The sequence below is a fragment of the Centroberyx affinis genome, unplaced genomic scaffold (assembly GCF_046629955.1).
Source record: "Centroberyx affinis isolate AG114_WGS23_722 - 3 ecotype Tasmania unplaced genomic scaffold, CSIRO-AGI_Caff_v1 ptg003041l_1, whole genome shotgun sequence".
NCBI lineage: Eukaryota > Metazoa > Chordata > Actinopteri > Beryciformes > Berycidae > Centroberyx > Centroberyx affinis.
Genome location: NW_027281131.1, coordinates 7,501 through 25,918, shown reverse-complemented (window position 1 = coordinate 25,918; position 18,418 = coordinate 7,501). Strand labels below are relative to the sequence as shown.

The 18,418-nt window shown below is 41.5% G+C and overlaps 2 protein-coding genes across 2 annotated transcripts in view; one reads left to right on the top strand and one right to left on the bottom strand.

Moving 5' to 3' along the window:
• Positions 1 to 1,265: 1,265 nt before the first annotated feature.
• On the top strand, positions 1,266 to 5,943 carry LOC139659199 (kelch-like protein 10). The gene is made up of 5 exons (XM_071537414.1): positions 1,266 to 1,415; positions 2,416 to 2,902; positions 3,225 to 3,842; positions 4,331 to 4,480; positions 5,587 to 5,943. The coding sequence occupies exons 1-5, from the start codon at positions 1,291 to 1,293 to the stop codon at positions 5,941 to 5,943; spliced, it is 1,737 nt and encodes a 578-aa protein (XP_071393515.1). The 5' UTR covers positions 1,266 to 1,290.
• A 1,826-nt stretch (positions 5,944 to 7,769) lies between these two features.
• The window catches only part of sult6b1 (sulfotransferase family, cytosolic, 6b, member 1), a gene marked incomplete at its 5' end in the record, with an annotated part of 11,189 nt that continues 540 nt past the window's right edge, over positions 7,770 to 18,418 (bottom strand). The window contains 4 exons of the mRNA XM_071537410.1: positions 7,770 to 8,789; positions 11,603 to 11,759; positions 12,538 to 12,632; positions 18,225 to 18,351. Of these exons, the coding sequence (XP_071393511.1) occupies positions 8,662 to 8,789; positions 11,603 to 11,759; positions 12,538 to 12,632; positions 18,225 to 18,351 (507 nt within the window). The remainder of the gene's footprint in view (positions 8,790 to 11,602; positions 11,760 to 12,537; positions 12,633 to 18,224; positions 18,352 to 18,418) is intronic.

Here is an 18,418-nt window from a genome sequence, read left to right as displayed (position 1 = left end):
AATATCTAGGACTTTTCAATGCAATATGGTTTTAATAGGATAAAAACTTGGTAAGAGCATCATGAGTTTGATTTCTATAATCAGTTTCAACTTCAATAAATTCAATCATTCCATACAAATTCAGAAAACAGAATTTAAATTCAGTCGTCTGCTGGAACAAATCTCATCATCTAAGTCATTTACACAAACACAAGATCTCAAGTCAAGACTTTAGAAACCTTTTCAAGTCATCAAAGTACAAGTCAGAGTCAAGTCCCAAGTCACCAGAACCCAAGTCAAGTCAAGTCTCAAGTCTTCTCTTCATGCATCAAGTCAAGTCTCAAGCAATTAAAATTGTGACTTGAGTCTGACTCAAGTCCAAGTCATGTGACTCGAGTCTCCACCTCTGGACTAAAGTGGTCCTGACCAATTCACCATAACAACAACTCAGTAACGTTTCATCAGTTCAGTAGCTGCAGTTTAACAGTTTGGGCAGCAGATGGCAGCAGAGACCTCAGGAAATAATCAGTGGAGCAGCGGTCTGCTGCACACTGGGAGCTGCCCAGTACAACCACTCACTGGTGGTTTAGTTTAGTTTAGTTTAGTTTAGTTTAGTTTAGTTTAGTTTAGTGTCAGAAAGAGACTGCATGTGTGACATTTAGCTGGTTAATTTAGTTTAGTCTCTTCTGGGCATCAAGGTCTGCAGCCAACAGCCAGCCTCCAACTATAAGAAAGTTACAGGGACTGGAATCAGATTTGTTTTGACTAGATAAATGGATTAATAGATAAATATAGATAAAATAATATGAGATAATATACAAACAAAATATACAATGTAAACATAATATAACATCTAAAATGATTTCAACATTTAGTAGTAGTATTAGTATTTAGTACATTTACTTATTTTACATTAATTATTTAATGATTTTTTTTATTTTGTTTGATGTATTTTATTGAATGTAATACCTTATTTATGTTATATTTTTGTAAATAATTACAAAATAATTAAATTATTTAAAAAAATAAATAATGAATTGTGTTTTTTAGCAGTGCCTCTGTGGTACTGTAGTATCCCTTCCTTTCATTTCTGCTCATCCTGAGGCTTTGTGATGCAATAAACAGCCATTCTACAAGCTGATCAAGAGACTTTGAGGGTTCATGATTCTCACATGAAGACAGCCGGTGAAACCTGTGAAAACCATCACTGAGGCCTGTAAGAGTCGAGTGAATTATATTGTATTGTTTGATATCGCAAAAATGAATGAACAAGGAGAAAGTTCCATCAGCCGAAACTCTCCCAGATGTCAGATGGCGTGTTCAGTCCTGAATGAGCTGCGTCTGGAGGGAAAGCTGTGTGACGTGGTGATCAGAGTCGGAGACGTCGAGTTTAACGCCCACAAGAACGTCCTCTGTGGCTGCAGCCCGTACTTCCGGTGAGTTGGCTATCTTGGTTATGAAGTTATACTCTTCAAATGAGCAGAAAAACACAGGAGTGGCTGCAAAATGTTAATAGTGAATCAACTGGATGTGAAAAACAACACCAAAAACTGACTTACAGCATTATTTCTCAGCACTCTCTCTTATTATTACTCTTCAAATGTGACTAGACTTCACAGTTATTGAAAAAACACTTCTGACAAAACAGGTTTATCTGCTCCGCTCTTGCCACTTGACCCCTGACCCCTACCCTTCGCCTGGCGGGTGGTGAGTCTACAAGGTGTACGTTGCGCATAAAAAATTCCAACTAGATAGATAGATACTTTTATTTGTCCCCGTGGGAAAATTGGTTCACCACAAAGTCAACAGTAGACATACTCGAACATACCCATATCATAATAGTTACCAATAGACATACAAAGTCATCAATAGACATACTCATAGACTAATAGACATACTCGTACATATGCCCATAGACATACCAGGAGGAGGGGGACGGGCCAGACCAGCTGGACATCTTTTGTGACCAGGAAGGAGTGGCCAAAGTGCATGGGGGATAAGGTGCTGGTGCTGGTACCTGTTTAACAATTTAATAGCTTGTGAAACAAATGAAAACTTGGATCTATTTTTAGTGAATAGAGGGGGGCAATATCGTCGCCCAGATGGCAACAATTCAAATGAGGAGGCAAGGGGGCCTCTGGTCACCCACAATGTTGTTTGCCTTCTTCAACATTCTATATAACTAATAATACATCACAGATTTTTGGACCACTCCTGTCCCTTCACCTCTCCCATCAAATAAAATTGCCTTTCGCTCCCTAACTGATATCCCATTGGTTTACACCATTGGTCACTTTTACATGATCCCTCCCCTCATTATTTCCCATCGCAACAACCCGTTTCAACCGGACATATGCCGAATTACGGCAGCAAGACGCTCTCAAAATGCTGCTTCATTGTGACAGTAACGTTATCCTCTGAATCCTCGTCCCACAGCGCTCTCTTCACCGGTGGCTGGGCGACCTCAGAGCAGCGGGTCTACAACATCCCCGACGTGTCGGCCAACATGATGCGCCTTATCATCGAGTACGCCTACACCCACTCTGTTCCCGTGACGGAGCAGAATGTGGAGGAGCTTTTGGCAGCAGCAGACCGGTTCTCCATCACGGGCGTCACACTCGCCTGCTGTGACTTCCTGGAGAACCAGCTTTGCCTGGAGAACTGCATCGGCATCTGGAAGTTTGTGGACCTCTACTACTGCCCTGATCTGAGGGGCAAAGCCTACCGCTTCATCCTGCATCACTTTGAGGAGATCGCTGGTGTCTCTGAATTCCTGGATCTCTCTCTGCAGCAGCTGGCTGATATCATTGAGAAGGACAAACTGAACGTGAAGCAGGAGAGCGCGGTGTTTGAGGCCGTCCTGCGCTGGATCGCCCACTCCCCTGAGGAACGCAGCGGTCACATCTCCATGCTGCTGCCCAAGGTAACCGAGGGATGAACAACAAGTCGCCTGTCACCAATTTATATTTGTATATTTGACATTTAGCTGGCGTTCTTGTCCAGAGAAAATTGTAATGAGAGAATAGATGATAGAGCCCCCTCACGAAGCTGCTACCCCTTGAAGAATTTAATTAGTCTGCATTTCAATGGAGACTTTGAGTGTCCCATGATGGTGTAAATGCTCTTTCAGAGGCTTTTCCATCCCTGGCAAGAGTACAAACATATCGGTATCGGTATTGGTATCAATACCTTCAAAAACCCATATCAGTCAAACCTTAGTTTACCGTCTTCTTGTCTCTGTCCAGGTCCGCCTGGCCTTGATGGCTTCTGACTACTTCATGTACAACGTGAAGAACAACGATCTGGTGGAGGACAGCGATGAGTGCAAGCCCATCATCATCAATACCATGAGGGCCATGTGTGATCTCAACATGAACAGACCCTCCAGATCTAATTACTCTAATCCTTTGGCCCGCCCACGCCTGCCGTCTGACATCCTATTGGCCATTGGAGGCAGGAGCGTCGGTACTCCGACCAATGCCTTTGAGGCGTACGATGCCCGCGCCGACCGCTGGGTCACTGTGTCCAATGATGAGGAGAGCGTTCGGGCTTACCACGGCGCTGCTTTCCTCAACGGCTTTGTCTACTGCGTCGGAGGACACGACAGCACTGACCTCTCAAATAGCGCATGCAAGTTCAATCTAGTCACCCGCACTTGGCACCAGGTGGCGCCCATGCATTCACGCCGCTGCTGTGTCAGTGTGGCTGTGCTGAACGGCCGCATCTACGCCATGGGAGGCTGTGATGGACAAGCGGAACTCGAGACTGCCGAGCGTTACGAGCCCGAGACCAACCAGTGGACTCTAATCGCACCCATGCACGAGTACAGAAGCAATGCCTGCGCCACAACACTACATGGAAAGGTGGGTGGAGCTGAGAAGCAGCTTGAAACAACTGAAGGAAAACTATAGCTTGGGGTAGCAGTTGGCCACTATTGTAACGACTGAAATGTCAACGGTTCGAATCCCAGACTATAGGGAAACCTGGGTTGGGGCAATGAATACAAAATGGTCTCTCCTCCTTTAATGACTACTGTAAAAGGATAATACCAGTGTTTTTTTCTTTAAGTTTGTGGCAATCATCAATCAGTCAACTAAGTTGCCACATTATTCGTGGTGATGTCTACACACAGTCAGTGTAGGTGGAGATATCAGGCCACATTGTCCCAACACTCAGAAAAGCCATTTGCTTCCATTCGTTCTTGTGCAGTATGAAAAACAACTTACAAAGACTTGAACATTTGTTTGATTGTTGACATCTTGTTGCACTTTTTGCGGATGCGTGTTTCCTCTGCAACAACAGTGATGTGTAAAACTAACTGATGCTGTTGTATAACTGTAATTCTCCCCAGGTGTACGTCTGCGGTGGTTCCAGTGAGAATAGATGCCTGTCGACCGCAGAATGCTACGATCCTGAGACCAACCAGTGGACGCTGATCGCCCCCATGAGAAGCAGCCGCAGTGGGCTGGGGGTCGTCGCGTACGGAGAGCGCGTCTATGCAGTACGGAGCACATAACACACTGTTACCATTCATATAAACCGATCTCTGAACCCATCGTCTATCGGTCTGAGGACGATTAGACTCTGGGGGTGACGGACAATATTTTGGGGTTTCCGGTGTAGCCAGCGGACATCCGGGCCAAGACTTCCTCTTCCGTGCGCCGGTCATCGTTTACAGTCCGATTAGCAACTTGAGACGCGAGAGTCGAACGTTTCTCCACACAATACACAAACATTGATACTTTTTGTAGGTGTTTTAGGTCCGGACGACATTTCGGCTAATCTCTATAAACAGATATCTGCATATGAGACGTCGTCTCTCGACTCCGACTCCATTCTCGCGTCTCAAGTTGCTAATCGGACTGTAAACAATGACCGGCGCACGGAAGAGGAAGTCTTGGCCCGGATGTCCGCTGGCTACACCGGAAACCCCCAAATATTGGCCGACGTCCCCAGAGTCTAATTGTCGTCAGACCGATAGACGATGGGTTCAGAGATTGATATAAACACACTCCAACTCTCAGAGACACAGAGGTGTGGACAGTCAGTGGTTACAATGGATCCTGCTAATCGCCACAAAGTGCCACAAAGGACCATAAAGTGTTATTTTTGGCAGTATGCTTTGTGGTAGTTTGTGGTACTTTGTGCTATGCTTTGTGGTCATTTGTGTTTTTTTTGTGGTTTAGGGTGGTTTTGTGTAGTATTTGTAGTTCTGTGTGGTACCTTGTGGGCCTGTGGTATTTTATGGTACACTCTGTGGTACTTTGTGATACATACTGTTGAATGCTTTGTGGTACTTTGTGGTTCTGTGTGGTGCTTTGTGGTACTCTTTGTGGTACTTTGTGGTACTCGTTGTGGTACTTTGTGGTACTTTGTGGATTTTTTTACGTGACAACCTTTCCTTTTTCTGTCATGCCTCCAACATGGTGGCATGTGCCTCATAACCAAACATTCCCTTCCAGGTCTCGATTTTGACTTGTCTTTAGACTTGGCGTTAGTACTTGGGATTGTTTTTTTCCTTGGAAGTTATGACATGAGTTTCCAAACTGGGACTTGTTCCCACCTCCACTGAAATATCTGACTCATACTCCACCTCTCCTGTCCCAGGTGGGTGGCTTCGATGGCACCCGCTGCCTGTGCAGCGCCGAGGCCTACGACCCCCTGACGAATACCTGGTGCGGGTCGTCCCCCATGTTGAACCCCCGCAGCAACTTTGGCATCGCCGTCGTGGACGACCAGCTCTTTGTGGTCGGAGGCTTCAACGGCGTCGCCACCATGTTTAATGTGGAGCGCTACAATGAAAAGACCAACGAGTGGTACGACGCCCGTGACATGGAGATCTTCCTCAGTGCCCACAGCTGCTGTGTGGTGCAGGGTCTCCCCGTCATGGAGGAGCTCGCCGCCCCTCGTGACGCCCCGCCACTCCCTGGCGTGGAGGAGGCTGACATCTGGGCGGAGTTTTAGCCCGGTCCTGCCCTCTGCCCGTCCAGCTTGGCATGATTAGCAACACAGACTGGCAATTCTAACATAAATAAATTAAATTAATTTCTTATTGCATAAATCAAGAGTGATACGTTATTATTCTAATACTTTCCAATGATTATTAGTTTGTGTAATTACAATACAATACAATACAATACAATACAATACAAAACAATACAACTTTATTGTCCACACAAGGTGGAAAATTGTCTTTGGCTTACAGGCATTACATAAGATCAACACAGTACATAAAATCACACAAAACGTGCATACGAAGAGACACTAGGAGGTACACAAGAATATATAAAAGTGCATTAGCAGGAGTTCAGAATATTGACTGCATGGGGAATGAAGGATTTCCTAAAAACGTTTTTTGTTCCCCGCGGGACCCTATAAAGCCTCCCGGAGTTCATCAGCTCAAACTGAGAGAATAAAGGATGAGAGTTGTCTCTAATGATGCTCAGGGCTTTGTTCCTGGTCCTGTGGAGGTATAAGTCACTCAGATGGGTCTGGGTTTTTTTTTACTATTTTGCTGGCCATATTGACGATTCTGGCAAGTTTACCCCTTAATCTACAGTTAAGGTTGCCATACCATGCTGTAAGATTAAACGAGAGTACACTCTCAATCAGAGCCTTGTACACAGTTTCTAGAATAGGCTGACTTACATTGAAACTGTTAAGTCTTCTAAGAAGATAAAGGCGCTGTAAACATTTCTTGTATATATATTCAGTGTTTTCAGAGAAGCTCCGTTTACAGTCCAAGATTGTACCCAGGTACTTGAAATTGTCTACAGTTTCAATAGGTTGGCCATTAAGTACAGTTGGCCTAACCAGAAAGTCCTGGTTTGTACATATAATCAGTTCTTTAGTTTTCCCTATGTTTATCTCTAAAGCGCTGCTTTCACACCATTTTGAAAAGTGTGTGTGTGAGTCAGATAGCTCTCTTCACTTACGAGGTCCCCCTTCAGTAGGAGGCTGACTAAGACCATGTCATCAGCATACTTATACAGTTTTTGAATCATCATTTCATTAGTATACAGGGAAAACAGTACAGGTGAAAGAACACTCCCTTGCGGGGCCCCTGTACTAGTGGTGAGCTGATCAGACATACTTCCGTTTACACAGACTCTTTGTGGTCGGTTAGAAAGGAAGTCTCTGGCACATGAGGCTTATATGTAAGCCTTACCAGCCTTACCAAGGCTTACCATATATTTCCAAAACATGTCCAGTATAATCCATACTACCTTTATGATTGCTGTTGCAGTAACGGAAATTCACTTATTACAACGAACAGTTTCTCCACTGGCACTTTCACTTTCTCCATATTTGTTGTTGCTAAGGGAAACGGTGAGCCTCTGCTTCATCGTGATTGGTTGGCTGAGAAAAAAGCTGTTCACATCACCCGGTGCTTTTCTGAAAGCGCTCCGCTCTGCCAAAAAAAAAAAAAAACGTCGGATGCAGCGCTTTTTGGGAGCGGACGCCCTTCGTGCGTCTTACACCCGCTTCACATTACTTTTAGTTAAATGCATTACATGATCCAGTTTGTTTGGAATAAAAAGAAGAACTGAGTAGTTAGCATGAGCAGTGATAGCCACCATGGCTGAACAGATAAAGAAAAGAGCGCCACCTACAGAAACTCAAACTTCATCAACACAAGCTCCGCCCACACTGTTTGATTGACAGGTGATCTGTGGGAAGTGCAGTGCAGAAACACCAAAGTGAGGCTGAGCAACAAAGATGGAGGCTGAAAAAAAAAAACACCACAACAATGAGCGCTTAGCAAATCAGTGAACTGGAAAAACGTTTATTTTTCAACAGGTTCATGTGTAGAGATATACAGTAGGAATATATACAAACAGTGATTACATGTTGTGCCCATAATCTTATACCACACTCTGTTTCCAATGCCACAGTTTCACAGTTGAACAGAATAAAGTCTGTGAGCTTCCGGCACGGCAGTTACATCACTGCAGTAATAACATGAATACAGGTAGCTGCCAGTATAAAGGGAACTCCACCATCAAGTGTTTTAATCAGGTGTGAAACCTCACTGACTAAAAGAAGCAGGGATTCGTGGTGCATTCATGTGCTGGTGGGAAATCCGACATCTGGGATTTCCAAATCTAAACAGCGTCGTGAAAATCAAACCCAGAAGGCGAACGGTAAACAAACACGGACGTCTTGCAGCTTAACAAGCTAATTTAACAAACTTCATGCAACCAAATGTTAGTTATGATGGTTAATCTCCAAACTACATAGCTGTTAATAAAGCTGCATGTGTATTTAAGTGTTTTCTCACCGTTTGCTGACACAAAACCTGATTCTTCTGTCATGTTGAGAAGATTAAAGGTGATCATTGCATCATAACTCAGAAACTTTGGTAGCAAAATTGATCAAAAAAAGGTAGGAAATTTGTTTTTCCGATATATCCGACAGTAGTGAATGCATACTTATCGACCAATGTTCATCTGTCTGGTCTATGTGTGGTCATTTGTTCAATGTTTTTATTTTTATTTTAAAACTTCCTTCCTTCCTTCCTTCCCTCCCTCCCTCCCCCCCCTCCAATTTTGTCTGTGTATTATTAATATCTAGTATTAAAGCTCAGCAGATCTTCCTTGTCTCCCCTTTCCCTTGCTCGCCTGCTAATACTTCCTTCCTTCCTTCCTTCCTTCCTTCCTTCCTTCCTTCCTTCCTTCCTTCCTACTGACAGTGGAGGTGGTAGTTGAGTTTGGCTCCTAGTCTGGTTCCTGCCAGGTGTTTGCTGAAGGCCTGGTCCATCTCCCGGCTCTGTTCTGGTGTGAAGTGGTTCCTCCAGTCTCCAACCTCACCTGCACAGGAACCAGAATGTCAGCTGCAGTTTGGTTTTTAAACAGGAACAGATACAACAATGTTTTTCCTTTAAAGTTATTTAGTACTATACAGACAAATATCAGAAATACTTAATTGATCCCTGAGGGGAAATTGGGTTACGTTGCAGTTGCTCACATTCTAGAAGATAAATATATATAAGCATAAAGAAATTATAAGAAAAATAGAAATAAGAAAATAAGAAAATAAGAAATATGTAAAATATGTGCATTATACTACAATATATAACAATAATAATAATATAGAAATAAGAAATATGTACAAATATGTGCATCATGCTACAATCATACTACAGTATATACAAATATTCCCTGGATGTTACACACTAATACCAAATCAGTATACACAAAACTCTCGTATCTCTCAATCAACTATTTACCACACTGCTCCTTGTAACTTCTGGTAAAAGAAAATGGAGAAAAACCTTTTGCAAAAGTGCAGCTGTTAACATTTCACAAGAAGCAATGTTATGTAAAGCCGTTAAATGTTCCTTATGAACAGTTCTGTCGTGTGCTCTTGTCTCCAAGGAAAAACTGAAACCAACATGGATTTCAAACAGAACTGCTTATATCAGTGATTCTCAACCTTTTTCATATCAAAGACCCTAATTTAGTCCACATTAGGGCCACAGACCCCCATTTGATGAGATTTTGTCTCTTGGATCCAAATCTGAGAATATTTTATTGTCAGATATGATTTTGTCCAGAATCCCATGACTATCTGTATTGTAGGTAGAGAGATAACTGAGAAACTTTGATCAAAACAGTCATTCTTCTACATAATCTAACTGTGCTAACTTCTTGTAAATGAAATGATGGTGAAGTTTAACAATTCATCAATTTGCCGGGGACCCCCTGGAACCCCCTCAAGGACCCCCGGTGGTCCCCGGACCCCACGTTGAGAACCACTGGCTTATATGATCTAAAATGCTTTTCGTTAATGCCAGCAGTCATTTTAAAGATTAGGTGTCAAATTTTTCACAGCACTTATTTTACAATGCGACTATTCAATTTCACTTTATTTTATTCCATCTGCGTTCTCATAGTGGACAGGAACACAAGATAATACTGTATGCTACAAAACCTGACACACGCACACATGTATGTTATAGAGAAAGTGTAATCCATATCATACATAAGGCTTCCTATGTCAAAACAACGAATCCTCCCAGCACTGAGAGGGAAATCTCGGTCATATGAGTGTGGTAACGTTGCTGTAATGTTATGTCATTCTCCGTGACACAGCGAGAGGAAAACCACCTGTTGTTTACTTGGCGTTACACAAAGAGACTGTAAACCATAATCAACTACGATACCGTAAACCACAATCTGCTCCGATACGGTAAACTGGGCCTCGACACACAGGAGCAAAGTCAGCAGCTGCTGGAGATGAAAGGCAGAAGCCTGCAGTGTCGCTGTGTGGAAACAGACTCAGAGAGATAATGGGTGATGAATTCAACCAGGCTGTTTATCTCAGGCTGGGGACACAGTAGAGCTGCGGTTCTCCAACATTTCGGCTTGTAACCCTTAAATGTCCATATTCTCCACTTAGTGTTTTATTTTCTGCCTTGAGGTCCATTCAAAGCTGTGTGTGTGGTGTCATGAACCAAAAACACTCTCAATCCATTTTTCCCCGTTCATTTTCCAGCATCTCTCTGAGCCTTACCAAGAACAGGCCGTTTCTGTCGCTGTGTCTTTAAGGCTCATTAATATTAACGACCCCTCTGTTCCGATCGGCTAAACGTTTTGAGAGTGAAACGTGAGACGCCGCGACCCGGCGGCTACAGGTAGGGAAAACTCTCCGGTAATAAACAACGACAACCGCTCAACCGCTTTGAAAAAAACACTTTGTTAGTCTATTATTTCTTACAAAAATGATAATGAGCGAACCTTTGTGACGCCACAAAGTTACGGAAGTCCAAACGGCTCGTTTAGAGGCTCGCTTTTCTAATATGGATTGTGTGGATTTAGTTGGCGACCGTGCGTTTTGATACTTTCACCATGTTTAGATAGACCATCCAACTGCTTTATCATCACAGAGGCAAGGGGAGTCCTGTCTTACACCATGTGGGATCTTTAAAACGAAGCATTGATTACTTACAAGATCTCAAAGTTTCCAAAGATACCAAATATGTCAGGCTGAATCATAGGGAAATATGTAGAAAATGACTCATAAGACATCTAGGTTTTTTTCATTTTTTATGTAATTCATAAAAAAATGTTGTCTTGGGTTCGAATATATTTCACTCCATATAAACAGCTGTAGCTTCAGTGAAGTGTTGGAATGAGTTTGGAATGTTTGAATTTTTTTTTTCTTTTTCAACCTTTAAAGTCACAATAAAACAGCATTTTGAGAGCATCTTGCTTCCATAATTTGATGTATTTCTTGTTTACATAAACAGGACATTGGGGCGGGACATAATCATTCACAAGTGTAGACCAATGGGAGATCAGTTAGGGAAAGAAAGATGTTGGTACACGATGAGGTAATCGCTAAAGGTACACGGTTTTCCAGGAAGTTTGATATAAAAATACAAGAAAATATAATGTTGTACAGTTTTTGGCATTTATTGTGAAACATGTGTATATTATGAAATGGAAAATTAGCTAATTAAATGTTCATGTCATTGTGACTTTAAAGCTACTTAAAGGGAACTGTAAGGGGAAATCAGGGTGCAAGGGGTTAAAAAACGAGGAACTTCACCACCCTAAGAAAAAAAACCACTCAATACATCTTTACTTCGTCTGAGAAGTTTTAGAGAAGGTGAACCCACCTTTCCTGAAGACCACGTTTCCCAGGGTGCCGTGGGAGTGGGCGGAGCTCTCCTTCATGGCGGTGAAGGTGCTCTCCTCCGAGACCTGCCGGACCTGAGCCTCCGTCAGGCTGAAGCCGAAGAAGCTGGAGATCTGACGGACGCCTTCGCTCAGGTCCTGCGGCACAGAGAAGAGACACCGGTCAGAGTCTGAGTCGAGTTTATAATAATTCTACCCAAAATTCCCAATCGATAATGACTAGAATTCACCCTGCGCTGTTTCAATCGAAGTTTAATTGATCCTGCTCAAGCGCGATTATCTCAGACAGCACTGTTCGGATTTTGACAAAACTTGGAGGGATGATTCATTTTGTCATTTTGTGTTCTGGCATTTAAAAAATACACCAAAGATCAACATTTTTCCTGATACAGGCCTGAAACTCTTTTTTTGCACTTTGCTTCGCACTTATGCACTGCTGTAATTCTTTTAAAATGTTGTATTTTACTTGATTTTATGCATTCTATGTACTCTATGTTTTTTTTTAACTTTGTTTTATTATTATTATTCAGTGGGTTTTATTTCCATCTTATGTTATGCATTATCTTATATTTACTATTATTATCAAGTGGGTTTTATTCTCCATCTTATTTTACATTAATTATGGCATTCTATCCCTGTTTTTATGCTCATTCTATATTTTCATGTGAAGATGCATTCTATGTATTCTATTCTCATCTTTATCTTATTTTCGCTATTATTATCAAGTTTTATGTGAAGCAATTGGTGCATGTAACTTCTTTGTTGTAAAGCACTTTGAGCTGCATTTCTTGTATGAAAGGTGCTATACAAATAAAGATTATTATTATTATTACATTTTTAACTCAAATGTGGTATCTCAGACACCAATTTTGGACAAAACCTGGAGATGCAGTGAGACGCTCAGTGTGTGAACTACCTGTTTCAGCTCTTCGTACGTGACGATCATGACGTTGGGGTCGTCCATCCTCTTCTCCCAGGCCAGAGCGTGGTCAAAGTACGACCCCCAAGGAACTGCACACAGACAGACAGGCAGACAGACAGGCAGACAGACAGACAGGCAGTTAGACAGACAGAAACTAATCAGGAGACAAATCTAATAAGCTGATCCCTGGGCTGAGAGCGACCTGTCCACCAGATTTCAGACAAATCTGTTTTTAACTTTTTGAGAAATCTAGCTAACAGACAGACAGGCAGACAGAGAGACAGACAGACAGAGAGAGAGACAGAGAGACAGACAGATAGACAGATAGACAGAGTCAGAGACAGAGAGACTGACAGATAGACAGACAGACAGACAGACAGACAGACAGACAGACAGAGAGACAGAGACAGACAGACAGGCAGACAGACAGACAGAAACTAATCAGGAGACAAAGGGGTTTTGCTCTGTCTGTTAAACATTTCCCTGCTGGTCAAAGGACAGCTGACTGGCAGGTTTAACTGTCATAAAACCATCGGAGATTCTTGACCCCTCCATGACCCCTGTCCTGTCCCACCCAGGAACCTGTACGAATAAGAGCCGAGGAATCAGAATCTAAAGCACCCAGCAAACATTTTGATGTTGAATAGATGTGAAAACCTAAATATAGTGTAAATACAGTGTAAAAATGAAAGTTGAAGCTGCTGCTTGCATCGCTTTGTGAAATTGGGACCAACAAATCTTTCCAAAGCTGTTTTAATATGAATGTATTTATGTATTAGTTTAACGATAGGGATGATCAAAGGAACACAGTGCAACATCAACTGGTTACAAACAAGTTGATGCAACTGATACAGGGATTAGAGCTATTGCTAGTTTCCAACTCCTGTTCCTACTTAGGCTTTTCTTAGAAAGAGGGAAGTAAAGGAAGAAAATATGGTAATAATAATATGATGCCCATTGTTATTGCCCCACAATGACCCACGGCATCTGACATGTATTTTGTTGCCAAATTGCCATATGCTTTCACCATTACGCAATGCCAAATGCCAAAAACTGTGTCCCTCTCACCATTACGCAATGCCAAATGCGCTCAATACGTTCATGTCCCGTTAACCATCATCACACATTGCCAATTGCTAAATACGCAACCTACAACCAAGAGAAACAACACAGTAAATATGTAAAAAGCACAGCCCAACAAGTCATGAGAATAACCTGTAAAGGCATCTCACCTTCACCTGAGACACAACGTAGGCCTACCCAACACACACATCGCTCTTGATTGGTTAATACATTACGCTACATTCAAAACAATTTAGGCTAGTAAATCCTCCCCAGTTGTGTCTCATGTCACTTAAATCAACTCACGTAGTGCAATATTTATTATTACTTTACTGAAAGAGACTTAAAGCTACTCAGAGCTACTCGTCCGGAGCAGGTCTGGAGACAGACTGGGATAGAACTCAACCTGTTGCTGTAACTCAGTCTCAGTAAAACAAGGAGCACAATGTTCCTAAAGCATAGTAGGTTTATTTCTGTTTCTGTTTTTTCTTTCTTTGTAGATCGCGATAAAATGTATTTATGCTGATGAACTTTTTTTTTTCTGGGCACAATTTTGGCCCCACCCCCTCGGGTTGGCGCCCTATGTCGCCTATAGGAAGCCCCGCCCCTGACTGTCAAAACTCTGTGCTTTGGGGTTGATGCTGAACTTGACCGCCTCCCGCACATGGCCGTGCGTCACATGCATGCTGGGAACTTCAATGTTTTGGGAGAACACTGTACAGCCTTCCTGTTCTCTGGTCAGTGTTGGAGAATTACAGTTACAGTGGTAGAATTATAGAGCAGTGGTTCTCAACGTGGGGTCCGGGGACCACCGGGGGTCCTTGAGGGGGTACCAGGGGGTCAAAAGTGGTCAAACTTCAGCATTATTTAATTTACAAGAAGTTAGAGAATTAGAGAATGTAGAAGAATGACTGTTTTGATCATAGTTTCTCTGTTATTTCTCTACCTGCAATACAGACAAGGAGTTCTGGACAAAATCATATCTGACAATAAAAATATTCTCAGATTTGAGTCAGAGAGACAAAATCTCATCAAATGGGGGTCTTTGCTGTGGCTCTAATGTGGACTAAATTAGGGTCCTTGATATGAAAAAGGTTGAGGACAGTTAAGTCAATTTTATATGTTGCACAAGAGACACCAGACCAACCGCAGTTCAGGGTGGCAAAGGGAAAATGTCCACTAGTGTAGCTCAATGGATAGAGCGAGGCATCAACACTGCCAGGATTCGAGGTTTGATCTCCCCACTGTGGCCAAGAAGGGAGTTTATGCGCTGTAAGGGGAATTTTTGAAAATAAATATGTCTATTATATGGCATAAGTCTACATGACGATGAACTTTCCTCCTCTGCTGAGTCTGAGAAAGCCTGACAGGCATCAAAAACATTTTACGGGGTTTCTGAACATCGTAAAACTAATGAGTAGAACAACAGTGTTTCTTTAATCCCACGCGGCTCCAGATACTTCCAGCATCTCCGCAGTAACCCTGCCCACCCGGCTATACAATACAAGGCTTTTATTGGCCAATAAACACAGATGTTTGCTCGCAAGGTTCAGCGGAGCCGAGGATTGTAAAGGCAAACAGCAAATGTATGTGCAAAAAACACAAAAAGGGAATTTCTGCGGTCGGGAAAGTACGATGCTGACGTCGTAACGAGTGGAAAAAACTGTCTCCACAAAACCTGAGTCCAGTTAAAACTCTGCAACTTACAAATATACATTTCAACTACTCAAGAAACTAAACAAGAGAGGCTTTAAATTCCACTCCTGTTAAATTTATTGTCATCATATGTGATGTCCTCATCTAATGCTTTCCACAACCAACAGATTTGATGGTGGGATGGTGATACATTTGGACAAGAGGACAAGGTACAAAATGTACTCAACTCACATTTCCTCAATTCACTTGAAGACTTTCAATCCAAAATGAGAAATCCACCATTTCAAACACGTGACAGTTACTCTTACAGTGATTGACAGCACAAAATTGAAGTTATGGCACTTTTTGAAGGATAGTAGTAGGTAACATGAGAGATACTGAGATCAAGTGCGTCTTCATCAGAGTCCGAACTCTGATGAAGACGCACTTGGCGTCGAAACGTTAGTCCTACAGTAAAGTTTGTTGCCTTTAATCCGTGTGCTCCAGTATACTTTGGACCATATCTCTGAAGTCCCTCCTGACACAAGATACTGAGATCACTTCAGGTGATGATTTTCCCCCCTGAAACGGTTATATAAGATTTTGGAACACGACTTTTCATTTCTGTCCAGCATCTGTTTTTCAAATGAGGTGTTCATGGCTTTCACAGTTCACAGTTCAGGTTTTCTGATTTATCTCAACCTGGAAGTAATTAAAACACTTTGGAGTTCTGAGTATTGGAGCCTTTCTGGTTTCAGGACAGTTTTCTCTGGCTTAAAGGTTCTCTGTCTATCGCCTCCCATCGTGAAATATGAGAGGACGCTGTCCCAGGACGGGGCTAAATTGTATCCCTGCATGTGCAATATTTGGCAAAAGTGTTTTTGCTGGCTGGAGCTGAAGAATTGCATTCTAACATGAGACATCCACCAGTGATGCATCCTGCCACCAGTGTAGTTGGGTCAGTATTCAAAATCTTTGTCACTTTGTGAATAAGCTCACATGATGTTCAGCCTGGTTCTTACATGACTGTGCTGAACACTCAAGTCTGATTAGCTTAACTGGCAGCAGACGTTACTGCAGACAAACACTCTGCTAACAAGGGTTAGAAACACACAAGAGTTTTACAATATAACTTGTAATTTATTTTACTGATCAAAAGTAGCTCATCTTACTGGAATTTGTTTATTGTTTATTGTTTGTTGCTATGGTTACAGCTCTGCCACAGTGTAGCCATGGATCAAAGCTACTAGATATCCTATATATATATATCTCTGGTCGGTGTCGGTGTTATATATATATATATATATATATATAGATATATAGATATATGTATATATATGTAACTCTTATTCTACAAATGCTACTTATTGCTATTGAAGCCTTAGCTGATGAAGACTGTGATACACATTCGGTTTGACTGCTGTTGACAAAATGCACCTATTGTAAGTCGCTTTGGACAAAAGCGTCTGCTAAATGACATAATGTAATGTAATGTAATGTAATGTAATGTAATGTAATGTACTGTATTGTAATATAATGCAGTATAATGTAATGTACAGTGTAGCCATGGATGCTAGCTTCAGCCGTTTCCACAGTTCTGCTGAACTATTTTTGGCAGCAGTATTTCATGTCAGATGTTTACTGTGTTTGGTCAGTAGCAGAGTAATAATCAGGACGATGTGCTCAGGCTTCATTCAGCCTGTCAGGGTTTATAATGACAGACTGGCTGCTCATCATCTCTTTACTATCAGATGAAAACCACACATCTCCAGGAAGTGGACATGAACTGAAAGGAACTAGCCATATTTCCTATTGACAGCCATATAATTTAAAGCTTGCACAATGTGTAGCTGGAAGGAGTTCCTGAACCTCAGGATCACAGAAGTTACTCAACCCACAGAGAACAATGTTAACCTACAGTGCATCTGGACAGTTTCATTCCAAAATGTGGTATCCAGCTTTTGAAAAATGTGACGCCTGCTCTTATAAAACAGTTGCTGTATGTATGTATGCCTATTTTTGTACATTTGTTCAATCAGATATTGAAATAAGCGTAGATTATCAACACTAAAGGCATTGAATACTTAATTAAACCTGAAATTGAAGGCAAAGTTTGGAACAAGACAAACTTTCTCCAGCATGCAACAAAAACCAACAGTGTTGAGCTGCATAGTCTGACACATAATGATATTTATCTAAATTTGTATTTTCTCATTTTCTATTCCTTGTTTTACAGTTGTTCTATTTTCACTTCATTGTTCTTGCTGCTATAGATGTTATTACTATTACTTACCCTATGCTTTTATTTACTGATATTTATTTTGTAACAATGTTTGGTAACACTTTCAATTAGGGAACGCATATTAACTATTAATAAGTTGCTTATTAACATGCGTATTAGTAATGTTTTGGTTCATTATTAGTCATTAGAAACTACTATTACTTATTATGTATTATATTAGATTATATTACTATTACTTATTAGAAAATTCAAAATTATTAAACTATTGAGGGAAAAGCCATAGTTAACAGTTAATATGTGTTCCCTTATCTAAAGTGTCGTAAGTTTATTATAAAGTCTATTATTACTTACGACAATCTCAATTTCAGTAGTATTTTTCTAGTTCTCTCTGTATATGGGAAAAATTAGATTGCAAAAGCTACCAAAGGAATGTAATCAAAAATAAAACAGATATAAAAATATAAATAGGAATGTTTACTCATCGGTCCACCATGAATATGTATAATAATACAAAGGGAAAATGGAAGAGAAACCATTTTTCAGAAGGTGACCGAGGAGAGATGAGATCAACCTCAGCTACTGTCTGGTTAATGGAGAAAATACACAAAATAATGTGTTTAAATAGTTTTAGAAGGTGTTTTAGGTGTTTTAGATGTTTTAGGTGTTTTAGATGTTCTGGATGTTTTAGATGTTCTGGATGTTTTAGATGTTCTGGATGTTTTAGTCTCTTGCGTATACACACCGTCTCCCATCAGGAACTGGGAGTAGAAGGATTCCCAGGACTGACCGGAGGGCAGGACCGGGTTGTTGTTGGAGAAGTGGTAGAAGGAGACCAGGGTGTCCTTAGGGTTCCTGAAGATCACCAGCATCTGGACGCAATCAACACACACACACACACACGCACACACACACACACACACACACACACATTCACAG